The 13,222-nt window shown below is 49.7% G+C and overlaps 7 protein-coding genes across 7 annotated transcripts; 2 read left to right on the top strand and 5 right to left on the bottom strand.

The window, feature by feature from the left end:
* Positions 1–672: 672 nt before the first annotated feature.
* On the bottom strand, positions 673–1,573 carry F5J12DRAFT_846586 (uncharacterized protein). Its single transcript, XM_051746356.1, has 3 exons — positions 1,140–1,573; positions 977–1,046; positions 673–918 (listed from the first exon to the last, which is right to left on the bottom strand). Exons 1-3 carry the CDS (start codon positions 1,508–1,510, stop codon positions 826–828), a joined length of 534 nt encoding a protein of 177 aa, XP_051597637.1. The 5' UTR covers positions 1,511–1,573; the 3' UTR covers positions 673–825.
* A 2,307-nt stretch (positions 1,574–3,880) lies between these two features.
* F5J12DRAFT_846579 (uncharacterized protein) lies at positions 3,881–4,726 on the top strand. Its single transcript, XM_051746355.1, has 3 exons — positions 3,881–4,314; positions 4,408–4,477; positions 4,535–4,726. The coding sequence occupies exons 1-3, from the start codon at positions 3,944–3,946 to the stop codon at positions 4,622–4,624; spliced, it is 531 nt and encodes a 176-aa protein (XP_051597636.1). The 5' UTR covers positions 3,881–3,943; the 3' UTR covers positions 4,625–4,726.
* Positions 4,727–5,687: 961 nt separating this feature from the next.
* Positions 5,688–6,415, bottom strand: F5J12DRAFT_846574 (uncharacterized protein). The gene has a single exon (XM_051746354.1). It carries the CDS (start codon positions 6,046–6,048, stop codon positions 5,836–5,838), a length of 213 nt encoding a protein of 70 aa, XP_051597635.1. The 5' UTR covers positions 6,049–6,415; the 3' UTR covers positions 5,688–5,835.
* Positions 6,416–6,862: 447 nt separating this feature from the next.
* Positions 6,863–7,818, bottom strand: F5J12DRAFT_266808 (uncharacterized protein). Its single transcript, XM_051738659.1, has 4 exons — positions 7,469–7,818; positions 7,267–7,415; positions 7,108–7,177; positions 6,863–7,046 (listed from the first exon to the last, which is right to left on the bottom strand). Exons 1-4 carry the CDS (start codon positions 7,619–7,621, stop codon positions 6,957–6,959), a joined length of 462 nt encoding a protein of 153 aa, XP_051597634.1. The 5' UTR covers positions 7,622–7,818; the 3' UTR covers positions 6,863–6,956.
* A 594-nt stretch (positions 7,819–8,412) lies between these two features.
* Positions 8,413–8,832, bottom strand: F5J12DRAFT_682090 (uncharacterized protein; the record flags this gene model as incomplete). The annotated part of the gene is made up of 2 exons (XM_051740266.1): positions 8,413–8,621; positions 8,700–8,832. Coding segments are annotated over 2 exons (342 nt in total), but the record flags the coding sequence as incomplete, so codon positions are not given.
* Positions 8,833–9,272: 440 nt separating this feature from the next.
* F5J12DRAFT_846559 (eukaryotic translation initiation factor 1-like protein) lies at positions 9,273–10,852 on the bottom strand. Its single transcript, XM_051746353.1, has 6 exons — positions 10,500–10,852; positions 10,299–10,406; positions 10,026–10,195; positions 9,994–10,000; positions 9,743–9,892; positions 9,273–9,702 (listed from the first exon to the last, which is right to left on the bottom strand). The coding sequence occupies exons 1-6, from the start codon at positions 10,618–10,620 to the stop codon at positions 9,677–9,679; spliced, it is 582 nt and encodes a 193-aa protein (XP_051597632.1). The 5' UTR covers positions 10,621–10,852; the 3' UTR covers positions 9,273–9,676.
* A 1,392-nt stretch (positions 10,853–12,244) lies between these two features.
* On the top strand, positions 12,245–13,164 carry F5J12DRAFT_266755 (uncharacterized protein). Its single transcript, XM_051738658.1, has 3 exons — positions 12,245–12,710; positions 12,804–12,870; positions 12,932–13,164. Exons 1-3 carry the CDS (start codon positions 12,352–12,354, stop codon positions 13,022–13,024), a joined length of 519 nt encoding a protein of 172 aa, XP_051597631.1. The 5' UTR covers positions 12,245–12,351; the 3' UTR covers positions 13,025–13,164.
* Positions 13,165–13,222: the final 58 nt, after the last annotated feature.

Genomic DNA, 13,222 nt, shown 5'->3' with positions numbered 1-13,222 from the left:
AGCCTGGGTATACCATGATGCGCCACGTTGATGGAGCATACGATTGGTCACATTCTACATCGAAATTTATCACCTTCACGAGGGGTCTTCTTGCATAAAGTCGGAATCTGGGCGAATATGGATCTCCGATGACCGTTCAGATTCAGAAACGTGCATCCTTGAATCCATGACGCCTCGAAGGAAGTTGTCCAATAGTGCAAATATCACTGTGACACTTGTCAGAGCCATGGTAATCTGCTATGAGGTATCGTTGGCCTGACGCGACGGTTGGTATTTCCATCATGGGTGTGAAATAGCTGACTCTCAACCCATGCACGACCTTTTCCTGAAACTTGCGACCTGTAATGAGCATGTTTCAAGTTCTCCATTTGTCTTTCGCCGTTCGCCCCCTTCAGGAGTTGTGGCTGTGGAAGATGTAAGAGTCGTTCTCGCCTATGGAAACGATATCCAAGGGGCTGAGCCTGGAACCGAGGTCCTGAAGGAACTGGTTAGAAGACAAGCTTCTTAGTTACTCCTTACCTTCATACCATCGACGAGCGATGGAGGTCCATAATGATGCAATGCTTCATGGAGTATAAACTTGGTTTATCACTAAGCATTCACTGGATCTCTCGTTCTTACGAGGCGCAATCGGGTGCTACCCCCTTTCGTGTGACCTCACAGGTCTGACCGGTCAGGAATGGCGTCATACCTCACTGACACATATTATTTGGCATGCGGAATCATTGACCTAGACGACAGTGGTTCAACATTTACACGACACTCTGTACTTTCTTACACCGACAAACGTGCTCATCATGGCACTTTGACACTCCGATTCATCGCTTACAGTGAAGGAAATTGGAACTTATATAACTCCTCAAGGGGGTATTGGCCAGGTGGGGCTGTCGGAGTGTCATTGAGAGGTCCAACACGGATCTAAAAGGAAGGTATGTTCTCAGTCATCTAGAATATCACCATAATGTTCCTCAGCTACCTGCGCGTTTTCTCCATCGATCGGAGCGATCCATCCAATTTCTTCGGGGACGGGAAGTCTCTTGGTGATCCTGTCCATCCATCCATTCAAATGCAACCACGAGCGGTCACACGAAGTTATCAGAATCGGGAGGGCCAGGGTGAAAGCGGCGAACGCGACCTACGTGTATGCATCTTGAAGTTCTCTGTATTTAATCACCCACTCTTGGGGGGCGTGCTCCACGGCGGCAAATACCCTCCCTTCCAGCTCTATGACTTGCATCCCATTGGTGGTAAGTGTGTATATGTCACCTTCGACCCGCTTGATCACGAACTGCACAACGTAGGAATGTGAGATGATCAAGTATTCATCATGCGCGGAGGGCGGGACGATGATACATACTACTGGAGGCTGGACACCGGGAATCCTTGGAATCAAGTTGACTGGAAGGATGGTAGGCAGGTTCAGGGATATACCAACGTAGGGGTTGCCGCCGATGCCGTTGAGAGCTGAGGAGATAATGACCTCGGCATCTGCTTGGATGTTGTTGAGCATTCTGAGAGTGGTGTGTGCGCTCGCAGGACTAGGTATGGGGATTTGGGGGTTCGACAAGGTCGACTCTGGGAGACAAAGGAAGGACGGTCATCGACTTTATATACCTATGGCATACTGCGAAGGCCATCACGGTCAGGTGGGTTGACGCAATACCACACTTGTCCTATTCGAGTGGACTTCCATTCGCCTTGTTCAAACAAGACCACAAGGAGAAAAGTTATCAGAAAGGGGAAGGCCTTAAACCCTCTGTGCCCGGAGTTGACCAATCTTGGAGGACAAAACTTGATTCCTCGGACTCTCGTATCCCGCGTACCAAGGCACCGGGCTCCGAGTCCCTAGTAGATCACATATGTTCTGATTTCACTGCCGTGTCCCCATCTAATTATCTATAAAAAGGTCATCACTATCAGCACTTTAGCCCGTCTATTCGGATGGGCTTCCACTCTACCTGTCAGGCTCCAGACCACGAGGAGAAAGGTATCAGCATCTTTTAGGAGTCGACCAATCCTGTCGAGTCATTGCTCGGATCCCCCAGATCTCGCCTACCATGTCTCTAGACATTTGATGCTTCCCCTATTATCAATTTTGAAAAGCTGCCGTAATGACGTGGTTGGAACTGGTTCATGGAGCCACCTCGAGGCATGCACAATGGGGTATTGCTGCTAAACTAGTCTTTTCCTAGCGATGAGATACCCGGAAGAGGTAGACTATCACTACGTCGATAGAGGCTGACTTCCTACATGTATGTATTCGCTCGCACATTATCAATCGATCAACCCAAAAAAAACAATATATACCCTCATGTCTTACCACCTTCACTTGGATACTTCTTTCATAAAGTCGGTGTCTGTGCAAATAAAGACCACTGGCGAGCCGAACAGAGCGCTAATAAACGCTAGTGCTGATCGTGCGAGAACCCGTTTGTGGCAACCAATACCTTGTTTCTAGGAACCAGATTTGGGTAGTTTCGTTCGACTCTGTCGCAACGATGAATGATCCCCAACTCCCACGAAGTGGGTGGAGGATTTTAGTCAGGAACATTTCCGTCACTACTGGAGCACCATGTCATGGCTCTCGTGTGTACGAACTCACATTTCAGGGGTTGAAAGTCATGCAGTCTGCGGAATATGTGCAGCAGTGTATTTCGTCCGACAAGCTGATATCTGATGCTGTGAGTGCGAGAGCACTCAGCATGACATGCATGAACTCTCGGTGTGGATTCAATGCGATATGCGTCCGCTAAACGTGATATAGCAACCATCAAGTCTTTAACTATTGTTCTTCCAGAAGGTGTTGGAGAAGCAAGAGTACTAGTATTTGATGGCATTGTTATCATTCGTTGTTCGAAAAAGTCGAACAGAAGCTGCCCCCATTTATTTCACAGAAACGGGGAATTGTGTTGTACACGAAGGGGTTCTCACATGACCGGCACTAGTGTTCTGCTCGGCCCATCCAAAGGTCTGTATTTATCACAGATTCCGACTTGATGAGAGACAGAAAATCGGTGAAGGCGATGAGAGTGAGGGTATATATACATTTGTCTCTAGGCAATGAACTAATCGTATGCTAGTGAATAACCGTAGGAGATTCGACCTTCATCGAGGGCTCGACATGCACCAAAGTTTGGCAGCAATACCACACCGTGCATTTCTCGAGGTGGCTTTACTCAATAAGACACTAGCTCCAACCGGCTCATTAAGGCTGCTTTTCATCACCGATTCTCGGTTCCAGCATGCCGTGTGGGGGAAGAAGAAAGGCGGCCGTGGTATGACAGCTAAGCCTATCGAATAACCTGTGATCCAGGAAGCCTTGGTACACATGATCTGGGGGATCCGAGGAATAAATTTAGGTAAATTTTCACTCTACAGGATTGGTCGACTCCGAGAACGAGGGCTGGAGGGCCTCTCCTCGATGCTGATGCTTTTCGCTTTTTGGTCTGGACTCTGACGGGTGGAGTGGAAACCCATCCAAACAAGTAGGGCGAGTGCGTGGTACTTATTGCGTCAGCTTACTAGCTGATTGTGATGACCTTTGCACACATAATGGGTGGGGGATATGACGGTGAAATCAAATGGTCTATGATGTACTAGGGACCCCGGAATGGCACTGGTAGGCGAGATGTGGGAATCCCATGAACGAAGTTTGGTAAGTTTCGTCCCAAGGGATTGGTCAACTGCGAGGACGAGGGTTTAAGGCCTTCTCCTCGATGTTGATGAGCTTTCTCCTTGCGGTCTGGTCTGAACAGGCCGAATGGAAGTCCACTCGAGTAGGGCAAGTGTGATATTGCATCGGCTCACCTGACCGTGATGGCCTTCGCAGTATGCCATGGGTATATAAAGTCAGTGACCGTCCTTTGTTTGTCTCCCAGAATCGACCTTGTTGAGTCCCCAAATTCCCACACCTAGTCTTGCGAGCACACCCATCACTGTCAGCATGCCCAACAACATCCAAGCAGATGCCGAGGTCATTATCTCCTCAGCTCTCAACGGCATCGGGGGCAACCCCTACGTTGGCGTTCCCCTGATCCTGCCTACCATCCTTCCAATCAACTTGATTCAAAGGACTCCCGGTGTCCGGCCCCCAGTGGTACGTATCATCGTCCTCCCCCCTGCGCATGATGAATACTTGATCATCTCACGTTCCTATGTGGTGCAGTTCGTGTTCAAGCGAGTCGAAGGTGACATATACACACTTACCATCAATGGGATGCCAGTCGTAGAGCTGGAAGGGATGTTGTTTGCCGCGGTGGAGCAAGCCCCGCAAGAGTGGGTGATTAAATACAGAGAACTTCAAGATGCATACACGTAGGTCGCGTTCACCGCTTTCGCTCTGGCCCTCCCGATTCTGATAACTTCGTATGACCGATCGTGGTTGCATGTGAATGGACGGATGGGCAGGATCACCAAGAGACTTGATGCCCCCGAAGAAATTGGATGGATCGCCCCGACCAATGAAGGAAACCCGCAGGTAGCTGAGGAACGTTATGGTGATATTCTAGGCGACTGAAACATGCGCTCCTTTTAGCTCCGTGTTGGACCTCTCAATGACACTCCGACAGCCCCACCTGGCCAATACCCCCTCGAGCAGTTATATAGGTTCCAATTTCCACTCTGAACGATGGTTCAAAGTGTCAAAGTGCCGTGATGAGCACGTTTGTCGGTGTAAGAAAGTAGAGAGTGTCGTGTAAATGTTGAACCATTGTCGTCTATCTCAATGGTACTTGAAATATCAATATCAAATGATCAGAAACCAATATCAAGTCATCCACTTGATCGTTGCAGGCCTTAGGTATGGTGGCACGAACCGAGAGATACACTCGACATACACCGGTTTGGGGAGCAATACCCCATGGTGCATTCTCGTGGCTGTACTCAGCAAGAACGTAGTTCCAACTGGCCTATTACGACTGCTTTCCATTGACAATTTTGGTTGCGACGAAGTATCTGTAAACCCTCGGTTGTGGCATGCCATGTAGGGGATGAAACGAGGCGGCCGTGGTATGACAGTGAAGCCGATCGTTGATCTATGATCCAAGGAGCCTTGGTACGCGAGACCCAGGGGATCCGACCCGGAGGAATAAATTTTGATAACTGTCGCCCCACAGGATTGGTCGACTCTAGTCACCCCGAGAATGAAGGTTGAAAGCCGTCTCTTCGATACTAATGTTTTCTCCTTGTGGCCTGGCCTCTAACAGGTGGTGTGGACGCCCATTCGAATAGGACAAGCATGGTACGGCGTCGGGTCAGCTGATCGCGATGGCCTTTGTGACATGCCATGAAGGATAAAACGGATGGTTTCGATGGCTTGGAAGAAATTGAATGGACGGCTCCGGTCGCGTCGTCCCTCGACATTGCATCAGCAAGTTTATCGCATCACTGCTTGCGCGTTGCTTGTATTGACTGTGGTGTCACTGAATCGGAGACGTCAATCTATTGTCATAATAAGTAGTAATGTACATACAGAATAACTGCAGGACGGTCGGTTTTGTCTGCCAGTTTGGGGTTGCCGGGTACTGTTGCAATGACGAGGTTTGCAATTCCAGGGGTGTCATGGGCGCACTAGCAGTGACATTCCGACGAGGTAATGGAATTTGATACGGAGGATGGTAGTCGAGTCGCTCGTCGTACTCCTCGATGAGGTTTCGAGTAGAATATTAGTTCTTCCTCAATTTTGGTGTGTTGTTTCTTGAGCACTGCCACAAGCGTCCTCTGAACGGGTCAAGAACGGATTCACCCTCTTCGGCCATGAGTACTACGAGACATTACCCGCCTCGCAAACAAGATCGCACCAGAGGGCTGCAGATAGAGTAGATTGGAGTGCTACGCTCACAATATTAGAGGTCTAATCCCAGCACCGCCGTCATTCCTAGCCACGACTCGCGCCACATCCGCGTATACACATGCGAACCAACTGAGGATCGTCCCAAGCGTGAAATGCAGCGTCGCGTGTTGTAGTAGGGAGGCCTGGGGAAGGAGGTAGAGAACAGCCGCATACAGACGGACGAAGACTCGGGCGTACACATGTACAGTTACACACATTAGCCTATAGCCTCCCCTGAGCTCAGTTCGTTGCTCGGAGGCTCTCTCTCGCTACTCCAACGCCGTTCCTGAAGGCGGATCTCGGCGAAACGCGTCTGTTATTTTTGCACGTCCACAGCGAGGGTGGAAAGGATTTGCTCGTAATCTTTGCAGCCACTCTGCTTCGGCCTGGTAAGTGCACACAGTCAGGAATTCATGTGTGATAAATGAGGGACCCTCTTGAACAGATGAGTGAAAGAAAGACATGACGGAATTGGTGGAGAGATTTTGGAAAGGCCTCTGAACGAAACTGGCACAGTTAGATTCGTAGTAGGGAGCTCCCTACTCTTTTTTTTTCGTCGGCCCGCGCGGGCCGTGAAAACCCGGATCCAAATTAGGTTTCACAGCGTTGTGAGACAAGGTTGGACGTCTGGACTACGAAGTCAACTGTTGTCTGAAGGCGATGCCTAAGTCCTCTGTTGTCACTGTCCGAACGGCTAACCCACAGAAACGTTCCGGCGAAATACCCGCTACGGTATCACGCTATAGCGAACTCCACCAGGAGGCATTTTAGATAGTGGTCTAACAGGTGGAGGTCAGTTCTATGTGGCAAACGGTGATACCTCCGTTCAAGCTAGCTTCATAGTCCGTTTCTGTGTACATCAAGCGACCCGATGGTTCTTGTCCGGTAATCTTCTCGCCCAAGCACCACTGGCAAGTTGTGCTATGTATATTATCTTACCCTGCAGCTCTGCTCGGTTCGTGCTCTCTTATGGACAATCTTACTCATTTCATCCGTGCGCACGAAGTGCGGTATTTTTTCAAGTATCATTGACATAGACAACAACGGTTGAGGATTTACACGACACTGTGTCTTCTTACACCGACAAACATGCTCAGCACGCCGCCTTGACTCTCCGATCCTTTGTTCACTCTTCAGGGAACGCGAACCTATATAACTCCCGGTCGAGGTAGCCAGGTGGGACTGTCGGGATCTCCCCAAGGCGTCCGATGCGGATCTAAAAGACAAGCATTTCTCAGTCCCCTAGAACGTCACCATAATCGATGTTCCGCAGTTACCTGCCGGTCGCCATCTTGAGTCGGAGCCATCCACCCAATTTCTTCTCGGGAATCAAGTCTCTTGACGATCCTGTCCATCCATTCATATGCAGCCACGATCGGTTATATGAAGTTGTCAGAATCCGGTGGGCCAGAGCGAAACCGGTAAATGCGACCTACGTATAGGCATCGTGAAATGCTCTGTATCTAACCACCCACTCTTGCGCGGGTTCCTCCACCGCGGCAAACAACTTCCCTTGCTGCTCGACGACATTTAACCCATTGATGGTAAGCGTGTATATTTCGTCTTCGACCCGCGTAAAGATGAACTGCACAGAGTACGTGGATGAGTGTACGAGGTATGTTAGGTGACGATTCGTACCCGTGGAGGTCGGACACCGGGAATCCTCTCAATCAATTTGACTGGTAGGCGGGTAGGTCGGTTCAGGGGAATGCCCACGTAGGGGTTGCCCCCGATGCCGTTGAGAGCTGAGGAGATAACGACCTCGGTATCTGCATTGATATTGTTGGGCATACTGACAATGATGTGTTCGCTCGCAGGATTAGGTGTGAGAATTTAATGATTCGACAGCCTGGGAGATAGATAAATGTCGCTGGTCATTTATCTTGCGTGCCACGGCGCAAAGGAAATCACGATCAGGTAAGAAGTCTTCGAGTTGGCGCAATGCCACACTTCTCATACCCGATTCGAGTGTGTTTCCATTCATGTCAGACAACAAAGGGTCATCGGGGAGAAGGCCTCGAATCCCCGTCCCTGGAGTTGACCAATCCTGGGGGACGAAATTCATTAAACTCTCCCCTCAGGTACCAAGTCTCCCTGGATCATAATTCTTCGCCGCAATATTCCCCACCCGTCGCAGAAAGAGCGTTCTATCATGTCCTTCAAGAACGTCTCACAGAATACCCCGCATGGCGCGAAGGTTACACAGATACCGTACTGCAACTGGACTCTGCGATGGAAAGAGACCGTAGTGGTGACACGCATGTAGGTTGTTGGCTTGCTATGCAAGAGTACCAAAGGCCAAACCGTACACTTGCCGATGGTCGTTGTTTCAATCTGTACATTCCGAAATGTAGATTTCCTAGAATCAGCTCCATAGTATGCGCGATCAACAGTCACCGTGTGCTTGCGATGAAAATGATGTGATTCCAACAAGCTTAATGTTACAGTGCGTTTTCGTCACCACAGCTCTGACGAGACCCGACCTGTTGATCCTTCTAAGCCTATGGATGCAGCTGCACGTCAGCCAAAGGCTCGAAAAAATCAAAGAAATCCCCCCCAAAAAAAAAGCATTTTTATCATATGCCCTCCGGCTTCCTGCCCCCCTTCTCTGTCCCTGAAGGACCCTCCCACGACGGACTAACCTCATGCCCCTTCTCCTTGGCCCAAACCTCCTGCCCACCGTACCTTAATTTCCTCTCCTCTCCTTTAGAACCGTCCCTCAATGACCAAGTTTCCTTGGAAGGAGTCGGAACATCATACGGTTCATCCCGACTTACGTTTTCGTACTGATCTTCCCATCTCGATTTTTCATTCTCGCGCATCATCCGCGCTGAATCAGGAGATCGAGTCCATTCCCCAGAGTGTGCACTGGCTTGGGACCATTCCCCCGACGTCGGTGCGTCTTGGGCAGACTGGACGTTTTCGCATGAGGGATCGACGGCGTACACAGAAGAGGAAGGTGGAGGTGTAACGACGTCATCTTTGCAGTAGTCTTCGGCATTTGGATGGGGTGATGGTTCAGTGTCAGGTCGGAATCTATCCGATGGCCTTGAAGACGAAGAAGATGGGGGGATATGGGAGAGCGTTGTAGACTGAGAACCAGGGGCATGAGAGAGAGAATGTCTGGAAAGCGGAGCGCAATGGTGTAGATGCCTCTGGGCAACGCTGGGTACGAGAACTGGAGCAGCGGGGGTGCGTAGCACCACAGTAGAGATGGACGTGGCAACTGCGAAGGGAGACTTGAACGTGAGTCGTAACATCTTTCAATATCTGGTAGCGTCTGGGAACTAGTGCTTTTTGACCGCTAGCCACGGCCTCTGGTTGATACATATATGGAGTTCTCGTATGACGTCATGATCTCACTGTACCTCACACGTGACTATGTCGATTAGAAGCTTGGAGAGGATGATTTCACCAACTCCCTGAACAGCTTATGAGTGAACGGGGCTGTTAGGTATGTGGTTGGCACGGTTAAGACGAGCCAAACCACGGGGGACTAGAGTTTCAGAAATGAAGTTCCGACGGTCAAAAGAGACGGTACGGTCACTATAGCGTGTTACAAGTACCGGATCGAACGAGTTCTATGAATTCTGAATGGGATCTGTCTCAATTTGTGAAAGCGTACCATAGAACGGACGACAAAGCGGCTCAGGGATAACCACAATATATGAATGCCTCTTAATCAAAATTCATTCGGGAATACTCACTAGAGCGAATTGACCAATGACCTGCCTGACAGATGCGATTTCGTCCGTCCGTCTCGCCTTACCCCAGCTAATTTAAACCCATTCCTACACCACCCCATGACATGCCGTCCTCTCCTATCTTATGCACGAGCGCCATCGCTCACTCCCCCTTCTTCTTTTTCTCCTCTACAATCACCACATTTGCACTCGGCACGGACTTAAACACCCCTAGTCCTGCTCTCGATGAGCTCTAGCACGTCCTCCGCAACGTCCCCTTGTACGACGATCTCGTCCTGTCCTTGCGGGTTCTTCGTGACGGATGCACCAGTAGCGAATTTTTGGGCGAGGAATTTAGAAGCCTTTTTTAGCTCGACGTCTGTTGTTGCATGGGGGGAGGTGGTTAAGATGTTTCGTATGAATTTAGGATAGGATTGTTACAGGGAAAAGTTTGGGGATAAGAATGGGAGCGTGACGCACCAAACGCCTCTAGTCCAGTGGATAGCCGTAACAAACTTCCGCTTGTTCCTCTCCATCCGTTTTATCGAGACTTGAGACGCCATCTTCTTCTTGAGTGCCGCATCCGCCTTTTTCTCCGCTTTGGCCTCCTTCTCGGCGGTGTCCTTCTCGAGTTTAGCTTGCGCTTCTAGACTGAGGGTTCCGAGCTTGGACTGGAGAGCTTCTGCTCGATACGTATCGCCAATGGAATGAATGGTGGGTGGTGTCGTCGATATCGTATCAGACTGAGCGAAATAAATCCTTCGCATATGTACGGTAGAACCCACCATCTGAATAATACTTGTCATACAACGCCGGATGCGACTCTTTCAACCATTCTTTGCATCGAGTGAAGCTGGATCCAAATTCGCAGTACTCGGGTGGAAATGTGCAGACTGCGTGTCGTTGATGATGAGCAGTGTCGTGTAAAGTGGTGTGCAAGTCAAGTGTCAGCAATTTTCGTAAATGGACAAGCAGGCAGCACCTACCCTTGCAATACAGGACTTCGACAGGTTGGATAGGTTCGGGTTGAGTCTCAGAGGACATGGTGAATATTGCAAAGATGGCAGTCGACTCGCGATGATAGTAGACAAGAAGATGACATGACATCTACCATATACGATAGATAAACTAATGATCACACATCTTTAAAAGATCTATCCTCTCGTGATGAATAGACGTCCGTTCGAGCTGTATAGTACCGAGTAAGAAAAAGAAAGGAAAATAAATATTGAGACCCGTAGGTCTACCACTCCGGAACAGCGTGTCATCCTTGTGCAGGGGCCATGCTAATCTTCTCTGTATCGTTCCAATTTTTACGTATGTCACCCCGAAGGGGACACTGGGCTCTACCCTGTTTGGTTGCACGGCAGCAGGATTTTGCAATTTGTTTGTCACGCGAGGATGGCACAGTTGCCTTTTTGCGCAAATACAGAGCTGCCTTTTTTGGAAGGAAAGACTCAATTGCACTGGTGTCGACACGGCGTGGGATTTATCATGACTGTGGCTTGTATTCCGACCAACATCACCCTCGCCCAATGGACAGATGCATGACCTGACCCTTTCATTGCAGGTAACAGTGCAAAACATGCTTGCGAAAGCTACATACTTGTTTTCTGGTGCACGGCGGAAGATTCTCTCAAGGAACAGCCCGTCGCTTCGGTTGACCAATATGCTTTCGTGAAATGACGTGCAGGCGTGCGAGGTGAAAAGAAATGCTGATGACACATTAACCTCCCTGACGCCATAAACATCACTATTAGGATGAAAGTGATGGTTATCCAGACTGCCTTCAACTTCAAGCCTCACCGGCGGCGCAGGGCGCGTGCACTGGAACTGTCATAGACATTTTGCTCCACCCCGATGAACCAGTGCAAAATCCGTAATCGAGGTCACCAGTCGAGTATTCACCGTCGCTCGTTCTCATCATCATTGCGAGCTGGGTAGCAATCACTAAAGAAGAATGGAACGATGTTTGATTTCAACGGCGTGAAATCAGACAGTTTGAGAAGACTGTACACAAATCGTATGACGACGGGCACCATGCCCAAAACAAAGCAACTTTTGTCTTATTTTCATTTTCTTGATAACACCTGAAGAGGAGCGGGGGGAAAGGGGTGACTGCGGCACCACTACGATTGGGGTACTTTCCATCCGGCTCGTCGGACAATGAATGATATTGACACCATTAAGGAAGCTCGGCCTTAAGAGTTCCTGTGGGACGAAATTTACAGAAGTAGGTCATACAACATTTGATTTCACCGCCATATCCCCCACCTATGATGTGTACAACGGCCATCGCGATCAACTGCGGAGCTGAGACAATACAAGCTTTCATTCGACCTGCCAGAGCCGAGACCCCATCGAAAGGAAGCCCACTTGAACCGAACATGAGAGATGTGACATTGCGCCAACCCAAAGGCTTCTCACCTGATCGTGATGTCCTTTGTACCGTGCTACGGAGGACAAAAGGACGGTGAGCAATAACCTGTATCTGTCTCCTAGGGTCGACAATGTTGAATCTCAAATCCTACACCTGGTCTTTCCAGCGAACACATTACTGTTGACATACCCAACAGTATCATAGTGGGTACCGAGGTCGTTATCCCTTCAGTCCTTAGCGGCATCAGTGGCAACCCCTACATTACCATTCCCCCGGTACTTGACAGGTCGAATGGAAGCCCACTGGAAGACTTCTCACCCGATGGAGGTGTCCTTTGCGCCGTGCCATGGAGGATAAAAGGACGGTGAACAGCAACGTTCATCTATCCCCCAGAGTCGACGCTGTCGAGTCCCCAATTCCCCACACCTAATCTTGCGAACGAACACGTCACTGTCAGCATGTCCAACATTATTAAAGCAGATGCCGAGGTGGTTATCTCCTCAAGTCCTCATGGGCCCCGGGGGCAGCCCCTACGTTGGCTGTTCCCCCGACCCGTCCTACCAGTCCTACCAGTCAACTTGATTGCAAGGAATCCTGATATCCAAGCTCCAAGGGTACGGATCATCACCAATATACGTCGTACACTCATCCACGTACTTTGCACAGTTCGTCCTCAGGAGGGTCGAAGGCGACATATTCACTACTTACCATCAATGGGATGCAAGTCGTCGAGAAGGACGGGAAGGTATTTGCTGCTGATGGAGGGACGCGCGCAAGAGTGGGTGATTAGATACAGAGAATTTCAAAATGGGTATACGTAGGTTGCATTGACCGCTTTCGTTCTGGCCCACTGGATTCTGATAACTTCACGTGGCTGGTCGTGACTGGATGTGGATCGATGGATGGACAGGATCGTCAAGAGGCTCGATGAACCCGGAGAAATTGGATGGATCGCTCCGACCGATGGAAGTTCGCAGGTAACCGTGGAACGCTTGTTATGGCAACATTCTGGAGGACTCAAACATGCTTGTCTTTCAGATCCGTGTCGGACGCCTCAGGGAGATTCCGACAGCCCCACCGGGCCAATACCGCCCCGAAGAATTATATAACCTCGCATTTCCCCTGGAGTGAACGAGGAATCGGAGAGTCGAAGCGGCGTGATGATTCTTCGGTGTAAGATAGCGCGGAGTGTTATGTGAATGTTCAGCCATTGTTGTGTAGTATGTCGATGATACTTGAAAAATCCCAGACTTGGACACCAGAGCCGTATACTATTATCAGGACACTGTTGAGTCTGACGTTGCACACAGAAAGGGATCGCAGGCCTTT

This window comes from Pisolithus orientalis (genome assembly GCF_024613125.1).
Source record: "Pisolithus orientalis strain OTSU chromosome Unknown F5J12scaffold_27, whole genome shotgun sequence".
In the NCBI taxonomy this organism is placed as follows: Eukaryota; Fungi; Basidiomycota; class Agaricomycetes; order Boletales; family Pisolithaceae; genus Pisolithus; species Pisolithus orientalis.
The sequence above is the reverse complement of the archived record's forward strand: the minus strand, read 5'-3'. Positions and strand labels throughout refer to the sequence as shown.

What these genes read in the sequence shown, in the direction of transcription:
- F5J12DRAFT_846586 (XM_051746356.1), bottom strand. Translation starts at nt 1,510, where the DNA reads ATGCTCAACAACATCCAAGCAGATGCCGAGGTCATTATCTCCTCAGCT. An exon ending in GAACTTCAAGATGCATACAC is followed by an intron (nt 1,047 to 1,139) that starts GTAGGTCGCGTT and finishes ATGGATGGACAG; the next exon opens with GATCACCAAGAGACTTCCCG. An exon ending in TCGATGGAGAAAACGCGCAG is followed by an intron (nt 919 to 976) that starts GTAGCTGAGGAA and finishes CCTTCCTTTTAG; the next exon opens with ATCCGTGTTGGACCTCTCAA.
- F5J12DRAFT_846579 (XM_051746355.1), top strand. Translation starts at nt 3,944, where the DNA reads ATGCCCAACAACATCCAAGCAGATGCCGAGGTCATTATCTCCTCAGCT. An exon ending in GAACTTCAAGATGCATACAC is followed by an intron (nt 4,315 to 4,407) that starts GTAGGTCGCGTT and finishes ACGGATGGGCAG; the next exon opens with GATCACCAAGAGACTTGATG. An exon ending in CCAATGAAGGAAACCCGCAG is followed by an intron (nt 4,478 to 4,534) that starts GTAGCTGAGGAA and finishes CGCTCCTTTTAG; the next exon opens with CTCCGTGTTGGACCTCTCAA.
- F5J12DRAFT_846574 (XM_051746354.1), bottom strand. Translation starts at nt 6,048, where the DNA reads ATGTGTGTAACTGTACATGTGTACGCCCGAGTCTTCGTCCGTCTGTAT.
- F5J12DRAFT_266808 (XM_051738659.1), bottom strand. Translation starts at nt 7,621, where the DNA reads ATGCCCAACAATATCAATGCAGATACCGAGGTCGTTATCTCCTCAGCT. An exon ending in CCGGTGTCCGACCTCCACGG is followed by an intron (nt 7,416 to 7,468) that starts GTACGAATCGTC and finishes TACTCTGTGCAG; the next exon opens with TTCATCTTTACGCGGGTCGA. An exon ending in CTCAAGATGGCGACCGGCAG is followed by an intron (nt 7,047 to 7,107) that starts GTAACTGCGGAA and finishes CTTGTCTTTTAG; the next exon opens with ATCCGCATCGGACGCCTTGG.
- F5J12DRAFT_846559 (XM_051746353.1), bottom strand. Translation starts at nt 10,620, where the DNA reads ATGTCATGTCATCTTCTTGTCTACTATCATCGCGAGTCGACTGCCATC. An exon ending in CGAAGTCCTGTATTGCAAGG is followed by an intron (nt 10,407 to 10,499) that starts GTAGGTGCTGCC and finishes AACGACACGCAG; the next exon opens with TCTGCACATTTCCACCCGAG. An exon ending in CATCGAGAGCAGGACTAGGG is followed by an intron (nt 9,703 to 9,742) that starts GTGTTTAAGTCC and finishes TGGTGATTGTAG; the next exon opens with AGGAGAAAAAGAAGAAGGGG.
- F5J12DRAFT_266755 (XM_051738658.1), top strand. Translation starts at nt 12,352, where the DNA reads ATGTCCAACATTATTAAAGCAGATGCCGAGGTGGTTATCTCCTCAAGT. An exon ending in GAATTTCAAAATGGGTATAC is followed by an intron (nt 12,711 to 12,803) that starts GTAGGTTGCATT and finishes ATGGATGGACAG; the next exon opens with GATCGTCAAGAGGCTCGATG. An exon ending in CGACCGATGGAAGTTCGCAG is followed by an intron (nt 12,871 to 12,931) that starts GTAACCGTGGAA and finishes CTTGTCTTTCAG; the next exon opens with ATCCGTGTCGGACGCCTCAG.